Raw genomic sequence first — 12,036 nt, forward strand, 5'->3', positions numbered from 1 at the left:
TATATACACGTGTAGCAAACACCAATGGGAATAATTGGACGTTGTTTGCGGAGCCTAAATTTTATTTTATTTTATTTCACAATATTTCTAGTGTGAGAATTTTGACCTGTCAATCCCTTTTCGGATTTCGCATCCGAATTCATTAAAATATGATATTTTGAATAAATAATAAGTACGCTTACCTTTCTGCAACACTTTCCGGTACCATTGCGCATCTGGTGACAGCCAATATTTTGGCTGAAAACAGCCCCTTCCTATCATTTTTGAACAAAATATGCCTCGAAATTACGTCCAAGACACGTATATCTTGGCACAGCGAGGATATGAAGAAAGCTATTTACGGTGGGGTAGGCTATTGGAAGCTATTATGGTACCAGGCATGTCAAGCAGATGCATACATAAGCGCGGTATATTCAAATGCTATTGTCTGGATCATTGAGTATCGATCGCGCAAGTAGGCTTATACACGTAGGGGTGTGTTGTCGCTCTCCTGGTTTTGACCTAAATTACAAGGACGTCTTGCATGACCCAGCGTTTTTATTATATTTATTAGAAAATTAATCGTCGTTTATTACGAGTCCTAAGAGTCATACCAGTTCAATTCATTAAAATTAATTTGTATTAAATGAAAAACAAACAGACAAGTAGAGTCCAATGTCTTACTATGACTGTATTCCTACCAAATTCTGCTTTTCAATACACTAGAAACGTGTTGATATGTATTAGTCTCCTCCGCAGCCAGTTTGGTTACGCTCCCTCCACACAAACAGTCTGCCAATGATCACGAACTGGTCCTTTTTGATTCGCTAACGGTTTCATGATGCAGTCATGTCTACAGTAGAATTCATCTCGACCTTTGCAGGACTTAACCCCATTAAAAGCTATTAAACCAAGATAACACTCATTGAAACAGCTCAACTGATTAAATCGGATCTTCTCTGGTTGTGCACAAGTGACTGTTTTCATGTGCGATATCGCAATAAAGATGGTATTCATAGCTTCAGTTGGGTAACCGATTATAAAGGAAACGAAAGGAAACAATGTTATGTGTGGCTTTGTTCACGAAATCAGACAATGTCGTGCTTTTTGTAAACCAGCATTCTTGAAAATGAGCAACATAATGATTTTTGACTTAACACGGTTTAGAAATAATTTCTTCATATTTTTGGTGTTATCTGTCGTTTACATATCCTTCCTAAAACACCAAAGTACGAGTATTTCCAAACATCTAAATTTGCTAAAAATTTAGGACATGTTACAAAACTATATTGTCTAGAATTTTAGAAGAGTACTTTTAATATTGGCCGGTTATTTTTCACACAGCGACGTTAACTAGGCAATGTACTATTACCTATAACATTAACTAAAACACCAAAGTACGAATATTTCCAAACATCTAAATTAGCTAAAAATTTAGGACATGTTAAAAACTATATTTTCTAGAACTTTAGAAGAGTACTTTTAATATTGGCCGGTTATTTTTCACACAGCGACGTTAACTAGTCATATCCCCATACTGTTAACGTAGGGCTATTTGTAAAGGTCACGCGTCAATGGGAAAGAGCACTGTGTATTGTGTATAGGAAAACGGACAGTAACTGCAGTATGTTCTGCCGACGTCATCCAGCTTGACGTCAAACAAAGCTTTCAATTGGTCGATCGGCTAGACGGCTACTTTATTATTCATGAGCAAGTTTGACCCGCCATGGCGCGCCATCTCGCCAGCTGACTGAGGTCAATCAAGTTCCCGTATGTACAGCTCTACGGCTACAATCGTGTAGCTAATCAGAAACGGCGTTATAAGTGGCAATTGGCAGACTGTTTGTGTGGAGGGAGCGGAACCAAACTGGCTGCTGTGGAGACTAGATATGTATATCTTTGAAAATCGTCCGACATTAACCACAGGTACCGCCATGGCACAGTGGCATCGTTTACTGTTCAGCATCCATAGTGTATCGGCAGTGGTTCGAACCCTGGTGTAAATTTTAGTATTTTTTATTCTTTTTACGAATACGCTGTGCCGTTTTTCAAACACGCCCCTGAATGAAATTCATGGGCAAGTACCCTTAAATCGTGACGTTGTTCCCTCCTTCCCATAATTCAAAGGTCTCTGGGTGTTTAGACACATAGACATGGTTATTGATCCTGTTACATCAGTAAGATAACTATTATACTTCTAGTGCAAATTGTAGTAACGTGATTGATTACATCACCAGCTTGATTTGAGAACCAAAGCTTTAGTGTTTCCGATAGTAAATTAAATTGGGACGTTAATAGCACCAAGTGCATGTGCGAACCTTGCCGTGTAGTAATTGATCACGTGATGCCAACTCACGTCAAGTGACTCCCGTAGTGTTCCGTTTAAGATTTATGTAGAGGTTGGCATATATATGTCTTTATTGACGCCAGTGTGCTAGTTATTTGCATCATTAGGTCATAATATTTGTTTTTGTTCTTTTCGTAGAATGCGGAAGTACAGGACTGTGTAAAGGATACCAAATTGTTGTCATATAGTCAAATGTCGGGGTGTCCACCTTCTGGTCCTAATTCCGGAATCTCGCATAGCGACATTCCATCAAATGGTTGTTCGTTTTGCTTCAAGATCGTATTCAGTAAGTATTTAAAAAGAGTTAAAGCCATATTATAACATTTCTGTAAAAATAGATTAGTATTTATTTTCCATAAAATGTAAGCTTTTACTGGCAGATATGTCCCCTTTTAATTTTGAGCCGAACAAGTGAGGTAAAGCATAGAAAATTGGAATTTACTACTAGTGCCCATGTATGTTACTCCCGTGGTTGTAATACGGTACGATCCTCGGGGTGTGTGTGTATGTGTATCCCGCACGCCGTGTACGTACTGTGCATACGTGTTCGACTAATATTTCCATCGTAATAATAAAACACGCTGATTGATCACATTTTCACCAATGACCTCGATAACATTATAAACTCCGGTATCATCATCACCGATTTGTCTGATCACTTCCCAGTTTTCACCACACAACAGACCCATAGAACTGAATCAATTAAAAAACAATACACTTATAAGAGACGCCAGTTCCATCCTTATAACATCAATGGATTGAAGAATGCCCTCTCAATTGTCGACTGGAACTTTGTTGAATGCTCACCCAACCCTGATGTCGCGTATAATAAATTCATTAATAAGTTTACTGAACTTCTCAACTTACACTGCCTTGTTAAAGCTAAAACTATCTCTAAACGTAATACGCCTAAAAAACCTTGGGTAACCAAAGGACTTATTAAATCAATTAAAACAAAAGATAAACTATATAAAATGTATACTCAAAAACCAACTCCTGATAATAAAAATAAATACACTAAATATAGGAACTATCTAAATTTACTTCTAAGAACAAGTAAAAAGAACTTCATTACAAATAAAATTGAAAATAATAAAAGTGATACTAAAAATTGTGGCAAACATTGAATAATCTACTTGGACGTAATAAAAATCTAAATCACCTGACTTTTTTCATGACTGATGATGGCTCTAAAATTACTGATAATAAACAAATCGCTGAAAGTTTCAATTCATTTTTGCTAACATTGGTAGTACTCTTGCTGAAAAATCCCAGATCCCCTCGGATTTCAAACACTCCTTTTCATCTAACGACTTTCCTCACAGTTTTTTCCTTGGACCAACTTCACCAGAAGAAATCACCAAATTAGCTTCCGATCTGAAAAATAGCCATAGTAGTGGTAATGATGACATCAGTAACATTCTCCTGAAACAAATTATTCCCTCAATCAACCATATTCTTTCATTCATATTCAACTTCTCCTTCTCAACGGGCACTATTCCTGTCTCTTTGAAATGGGCCAATGTTACTCCCATCTTCAAAGCTGGTGATAAACATGATTTCACAAACTATAGGCCTATTTCCATCCTTCCCGCCATTTCCAAACTCTTGGAAAGAACAGTGTATACCCGGATCCAGGATTTTCTAACTAAAAACAATATCCTTTCGAAGCATCAATTTGGATTTAGACCAAACAGATCAACTAATATGGCAGTTAATGACCTCTACTGTAAAATTGTTCAACATCTTGACAACAAGCTGCACACCATTGGTATCTTCTTAGATCTGAGTAAGGCCTTTGATACCATAAACCACAACATTCTTCTTCAAAAACTTCACCACTATGGTATCCGAGGCCTTGCTAACGATTGGATCAAAGCATATCTTTCTGGTAGAAATCAACGTGTCATCTTCAATAACTGCCTTTCTAAATCCATTAATGTAACCTGTGGTGTGCCCCAGGGATCTATCTTGGGTCCTCTACTCTTCTTACTTTATATCAACGACCTCCCTTGCACTACTTCCACTCCTCACTTCATTTTATTTGCAGATGACACAAACATTTTATTTTCTCACTCTGACCCTAAGATACTCCAACAAAACATTAATAGCGATCTAAAAATAATATCAAACTGGTTTAAACTGAATAAATTATCACTAAACATAAAGAAAACTAATTATATTATATTTAAAAATAAATATAGTAATAAGCCTGATATTAAATATGATATTAAAATAGATGATACCCCAATTGAAAATGTTAATACAACTAAATTCCTAGGCCTATTAATAGATCATAATCTCTCATGGCACTCACATACACAACATGTCTCTAAGATTGTTTCTAAATACAACGGTGTGATTCGAAAGGTCCGCCATTTTCTTCCTTCTAGTTCACTTACCACTCTATACAACTCTCTGGTTCTTCCCTATCTATCCTATGGGGCCCTCGTGTGGGCTGATCCTAACAATGCCAACTTAGACTCTGCATTTCTTCTTCAAAAGAGAGTGATCAGAAGCTGTACCAATTCCCTCTGGCTTGCCCATACAGACCCGCTCTTCTCTTCACTACGCACTTTGAAAGTTTGTGATCTCTATAGACTCCAACTGGCTTCATTCATGTATCAATTTCATAATGACCTTCTTCCTCCGGATCTAGTCCCTGACAACTTTTTCAACACTCTCACTCTGTCTCACTCTTACAATACTAGGAATGTTCACGAACATGTTATCTTTCCTTCTAACACTGCCCTTGCAAACAATTCTTCCAAAACGCAAGGTCCCATACTATGGAAAGAACTCCCTTCTTCTCTCAAATTGACTCGGACTCTTGCTACCTTCAAATCCAACTTTAAGAAATATATCATTTGTGGTTACACAGAGGACATCTAATACCTTCACGATACATTTCGTTCTTCTTTTGTACTTTAGTTCAATCCATTTTTTAGTAAGTACTTGCTCACACCCTCTCATCCTTAGTCTTCAGGAGCCATAGTTTTACTTCAACTTCATTCCTTCTATCTTAACTATCATCCTCGTGTTAAATCGGATCATCTGTTTTGTGTTTGTATGTCTGTCTGTTTGGTAACTATTTAAGAGGGCCCTGCACCCCACGCTCCGCGTTTAGCAGGGTCCTCGTCAATCACCTGATTTAACCCTATATTTTCAGGTTGATTCAATATTACTTTTGTTATTATATTAGTTATTTATTACCATGATTTTATTATCATTATCACTATTATTGCTTCTGCTTATCATTATTGAATTACATTTGTACATTGTATTATTGATTGGTGATTGGCAAAATAAAATATGAATGAATGAATGAATGAATAAAACTCCGGTTCCATCGTTTTAGAGGGCGTTCTCCTCAGCAAATGTTATAATATGGCTGCTTTAAGAACACAACACAAACGAAAACATTATATTTTAGACTTCTTTTCGATGTTTTGGAAAGAAAGGTAAATGGAACTTACGGTAACAGAAAGAAGGTAATTAAGATTTTGATCCTAGGATTATTTTTCTTATTTTATTTTCCAATTCGTTTAAAATCGTGATTATTTTTGTACCATCAGCACGATTAAAGGTGGGGCCTGCATTTGCGAAGACAGCTTGCACGAGAAAGAAACGAGAAGAAACAGAGTGTACTACATATGCTATTAGTTCAGATCCTACATGTACAGCAGATATGATAGCCAGACATATGGTTATAGCTGTCGTTAATGTTCCAGAGCAGGGTTATGCAAACGTAACTGTTGAAAAGATTGGACCGGACCCAGTTAGAGTGTGTGAGTATTAATAAGATTTGACGCTTTTTAAGGGATCTAGAATGAGCGTTTATGGCGTTTCGACAGTATTTTTGTGGGACATGAGAGCACCTCAGACGTATCGAATTGCATTCTGAATACGAAGCATGTCTTTCTGATATCAAATAATTTTCATTTTTGAAATTCACGATATAATACAAATTTTATGACAAATTATTAAAATTTGATATTTTCAAATTTGATATATAACAGTCCTCGAAATAAATTTTATAAATCTAATGATATATTCTTAAAGTGTATGTAGCTGGGAGGAAAAGCCGACGATCAATTGAAAATGTTGACCTTTTATATTGAAGATATAGATTTTTTCCCCAAAAGACCTATTTTTTTTTTGGTGTTTTGGGAAAAAAATCCATATCTTCAATACGAAAGGTCAAAATTTTCAATTGATCGTCGGCTTTTCATCTCACCTACATACACTTTAAGTATGAATCATCAGATTTATAAAGTTTACTTCAAGTACTGTTAAATATCAAACATATCAATTTTTAATGATTTGCCATAAAATGTGTATTACATGGCGAATTTCAAAAAATCTAAATTATTTGATATCAGAAGGACATTCTTCGTATTCAGAATGCAATTCGATATGTCTGATGTGCTCTAATGTCCCACAATAAATACTGTACAGACGTTCATACCCCTTCCCTTAATGTCAATACATTATATTAATTACGATTTGAAATTACTTGGTACTCTAGGTTCATGTCCAAAATATTGGTATTGTCCCAGTCAATGTCATGTTTTGCCACACATGCTCACCGACGCACCTTTGTTCCATAACCATTAGGGTATAGGACATTTTTTGTTTTTGATATAGCCCCCGAATGAAATGTATTTAATTATGTTTGTACTCACTCAGGTAGCATTGTGTGTGAATTTTACATCCGAACTAGAGGCTATTCTTTTTTTATGGGCATTTTAGTGTCTAAAATGGCCCAAAATGAGGGTTTTTCAATATTGCTGTCCATTTCTAATCGTCACCCCCATACGCTTTACATGTAAAATAAAAGGCACATAAAAATTTAATAGCCTCTAGTCCAGATGTAAAATTCACACCGAATGCTTTTTGAGTGATTTCAAAGATAATTAAATACTTTTCATTCGGGGGCTATGTGGAATTTTTTTTAATGTATTCCTTGTACAATGACATTTCACTATAAAATGTCCATTGGAAACAAAGGTCGACGGCTGATTTTTGTGTGTTGCCAGAGTCAGTGTCTCATTGGTGTTCACTAGTTCTCTTCTTCAAAGTTCTGCCAGTTTCACCAATTTAAACTTGGTCACAAGATCCACAAGGTATAGAATAGATAGCTCCTGGCTGGAGACCCTTGAGAATAGGGTCCTTGGGGTGTACAAGTGACATTAACTGAGACAATACCAAGATTTTGGACATGAACACCAAGTGGTCTGAAAGGCAGTTCATGGAAGCTTGACATATCCATTCCACTGCAGACAATTTCAATGGGGACAAAGGAGTGGACATTCCTCCTGAATGGAATAGATTATTCAAAAGGACCTCTGACCACGTTAATTAGCCTGTTTGTTCTCCACACAGGAAGTTCTCCCTTTTTGACTCATTGGCACTTCCTGTCAATCATTTTGACATCCCCTTTTGACACTTCATGTCAATCACTTTGACATGTCCTATTCACCTTTGTTCCATAACCATTAGGGTATAGGACATTTTTTGTTTTTGATATAGCCCCCGAATGAAATGTATTTAATTATGTTTGTACTCACTCAGGTAGCATTGTGTGTGAATTTTACATCCGAACTAGAGGCTATTCTTTTTTTATGGGCATTTTAGTGTCTAAAATGGCCCAAAATGAGGTTTTTCAATATTGCTGTCCATTTCTAATCGTCACCCCCATAGGCTTTACATGTAAAATAAAAAGGCACATAAAAATTTAATAGCCTCTAGTCCAGATGTAAAATTCACACCGAATGCTTTTTGAGTGATTTCAAAGATAATTAAATACTTTTCATTCGGGGGCTATGTGGAATTTTTTTAAATGTATTCCTTGTACAATGACATTTCACTATAAAATGTCCATTGGAAACAAAGGTGTATTGACAGTTCCCTATTATATAAGGTGCATCATCATATTTACTTAGCCTTTCAACAAGGCTCTGCCTGGAGCACCGTAGTGGGAGCGCCACTTCGCCGCTCGCTGTCGCGGCTTCGCCGCTCGCCCCCCCCCCCTAGGATCGAGAGGTCTTTGACAAAGACTAATATTTACTAGTATTTAGTTGTTCTGAAGATGGCACTCACTAGAGTTCCGAAAGCTCAGTCCTCTGAAAAGGACTAGGGAAAGATTAAATCTTACTCATTATATTAATTTTACAAAATCAAATGTTCGGTGAAACTATATAATATATAATTTTATTTCAATAACAATATTATTCTTACAGATTATATGTATACAATAGGAGGTCCAGGAGGAGTAGGTCCACCAATATCGTTCGGATGGGGCTACCAACAAATGCCGCTTACTTTTGGTCCTATAACAACTCTGACAGAAATTCAGCTCATAAACCCCAGCTATGGTGTCATCGGTGTGCCAGGAATATTGCGAATTATACCAGGGCCAGTCGGATAGAACTTCCTTGTGAGTGTAAAGTTGGGTATGACGAACGTGTTTTCCTTTAATATATTTGCATATGAGTATTAGAAAATAACGGGTGCCCAGTGTGCACCCTTAAGCATTTCGAGAAATTCGGGTCAAAACTCCAATATGGTTATAACCTATTCCAAAATTTTCGCCAGGTCACAAGTATTCAGGAAATGTATGGTTTGACTCACTTACGACCAATCAGTCTGGAGTTATTGGTGAAAAGGGGAAAGGTTGGAATGTGGGTTCCACGGCGGCAAACATAGAAATTTTGATGAAAATGGTATCAAAATGTTTGTGTCGTAATAGTTTGCACTACCTACGATGTTTCGTTACTATGGTAACACATCTACGCAGGTAACGAAATGTCGTACATAATGAAAACTATTCTTTTCCTGAATTATTATAACATTATAACAAGACCATCTTGAGACTATTTTTTTATATCAAAATCGGATGAATGTTTTGTGTTTCACATAAAATAATTGCAAATCTGTTCAACCTCCCACGTGCGAAGAAAAAATAACTATAAAGGATTTTTTAAACGAATTTTGTTATTCCAAAAGGAGCTAAATCCAATGGCAGCCATTTTTAAACTTTACATTGGAAAGTTTTTAAGGGACAAAATGATGTTGAAAATAGTTAGAAAATAAGCTAGAAATACAAATATATCCATTCCAATCGTTAAATATCATTTAAACTTAAATTTTTAAAAATATACCAGAAAAATGTGACACAAGGCAGCTATTGGATTTAGTGCCTTTTCCTCTTCCTATGTTAAGCCTAGATTTCAATTGTCTCGTTTGTTAATAACTCCATACCGGTAGGTCAAACAATATATTTCTGAATCATTGTGGAATAACGAATACTTTGAATTTTGACCCCTGTATAACCTTTGACCTTTTATTGCTCAAGGGTGCCCACTGGGTACCTGTCATTTTTGACCCCTCAACATAAGCAACTTAACACGAAAGAGGAAAGCACAAAAGACATCTACTCGACTATACTCACTCCTACGCCCTAAATAACTTCGGCTAGCCCAATGTTCCTAGTCCATCTAGAAAGACCAACCAGATAGCACAATAACGCCCCATGGCATGGATGGTCATGCTTAGGCCATATAAAATTAATATTTTGGTTCTCGTCCAGAGGATTTTCATGAATTGATGAGGGAGGGAGGTGTTTTTTTTTTTTTTTTTTTTCAATGTAAAATCAGCATTGTCAGTAGTTTTCGGTCTTTTCCAACAGTGCTTGAGGAAACGATGAGGCACCTTTTTTTTTTTTTTTCAAATGTGAGATTCTGAGGAATAAACCCCCTAGAGTACCACAAAAAGACTTGGAAGTGATCCTTGTTCTCTAATAAACTTATTTATATGTATGAACAATTCATAAATCATTCCAAAGTCTAAAATAATTGAAAAATCTAAAAAAAAAAAAAATCTGACAAATCCCAGAAATTGAGGAGGAGGGACGAGAACCAAAACATTAATTTTATACGGCCTTACGTACGCGTGGAACATTTCTTGATGGACTGAGATTTCCTAAAAATTAAAATTTATCGATCAATGAATACAACGGAACAATATATCACAGGCCTACATGATGTACGAGTATCATGTCTCCTATCATTTGTATAGTGTCTATTTTTTATTTATGCCGTATACAGGGTGTATCAAAATAAAGTATATTATGAAAAATTCCACTAGATTAAGGAGGTACTACACCCCTGGCCAATTTTGTGCCTATTTTTGCATTTTGCTCAAAAATTATAGCGCATTGGTGACAGGTAAGATATGTATATTATAGGGGCAAAGACTACAACTACTGCACTGAAAATTCAGCAACTCAAGGCAAGTAGTTATTGATTTATTGATCAAATTTTGGTTTTCCTTCATTTTTGACTGTAACTCCACAACTGTTGTCTGTGCTGAAATAAAATTTCCAGTGTAGTTGTAGTCCTTGCCCCTATAATATACATATCTTACTTGTAAGAATGCGTTGTAATTTTTGAGAAAATGCAAAAATAGGCACAAAATTGGGTACCCCCTTAACAGCGTATTTCGTCAATGTATTTGCTCATTTTACATAAACGTGCATAATGACCTAAACAACTTTTAAAAACAAGACGGTCAGCTTCGCCTGTTCGCTGACCGAGCGCGGTTGTTAAACTAATAGTGCCAATCAGGAAGATCATCCATGACCGCTCGACCCCCTCGAACGCGTTCGCCGCTCATCCCCTTCGATCGCGAGTAGTCTTTGTTAAGAGAGGCTGGATGATCAGCAGGCCCATATAAGCTACCGTCTTGCACAAGACTACTAATACAAGGAATTTGTTACTACACATGAGTGTTTACTGTCTGCTTGTCATAGTATTCACGCTCGATGTAAAGCAAAAGTTTAGCAAATCTACGTCTCTGTTTACACAATTATTCGGAAACAAGGCGTAGCAAGCGGGTGAACAGGGAGGACGAAGTCCAGGGGCCCTGAGCAGGGACGGATTTTTAGGCCCCCAAACTCAACGTGAGAAAGGCGTGTGCACTCAAGTAAGAATTGCTTTAGATATAAGATCGACAGTAGCGGCGGGAGCATCACAATTTAGAGGGAGACGAGCTTCGATTTTATAAGGACGAAGACCGCTAAAAAAATTCAATTTCAGACTATTTCAGCCCAAAGTGAAAATGAATTTTACTCTATAACGGACCAGTGTGGGCGTAGCGCGCAAAATTGTGGAATTTTACCCAAATTGGTTCCAAAACGTGGTGTTTTTCGGGTTAAAATGAAGACGCCTTGCAATGTTTGGGCCCGGGTCCATCTGGCCCAATGGTGAAATGGTATTGAACAACGCAAACCAGCCAAATTTGTCATAAATTTGAATAGCCATTAGAATAACCGTGAATATAGTGTCAGAAAGTCTTACACATCTTAGTATAACCTTGTCGTTAGTGTGATACTGAATGCAGCGCCATTTCTGGAATATATTCGTACACGGTGTGGGCAAATAGTTGGTCAAATGTAGGCTAAGTAGGCCTAAATCATGAAAATCGCTTAATCTGAATAATGCCAACCAGTAACGGACACTGAGACAACACTACGTGTAAAGTTTGAGGTAAGTAAAGCTTTTCCTTGTTATAAAAAACAAGGAAAAGGCAGTCATTTTTATCACAACGCGATATTTAAAAAAAGTACATTATGAGAGGGCCTACGCTGGTTCTTTTGATTCTAGTTTAAAATCTGTTCATCACATGCAGTCCGATTTGGTATCTATGGT

At 36.8% G+C, this 12,036-nt stretch overlaps 1 protein-coding gene across 1 annotated transcript in view; it reads left to right on the forward strand.

Moving 5' to 3' along the window:
• LOC140156323 (uncharacterized) overlaps positions 1-9,876 on the forward strand; it is a 12,671-nt gene extending 2,795 nt beyond the window's left edge. The window contains exons 3-5 of the mRNA XM_072179302.1: positions 2,465-2,612; positions 5,902-6,114; positions 8,569-9,876. Coding sequence (XP_072035403.1) covers positions 2,465-2,612; positions 5,902-6,114; positions 8,569-8,756 — 549 coding nt within the window. The 3' untranslated portion in view covers positions 8,757-9,876. The remainder of the gene's footprint in view (positions 1-2,464; positions 2,613-5,901; positions 6,115-8,568) is intronic.
• The last annotated feature ends 2,160 nt before the right edge of the window (positions 9,877-12,036 follow it).

The sequence above is a fragment of the Amphiura filiformis genome, chromosome 7 (genome assembly GCF_039555335.1).
Source record: "Amphiura filiformis chromosome 7, Afil_fr2py, whole genome shotgun sequence".
NCBI lineage: Eukaryota > Metazoa > Echinodermata > Ophiuroidea > Amphilepidida > Amphiuridae > Amphiura > Amphiura filiformis.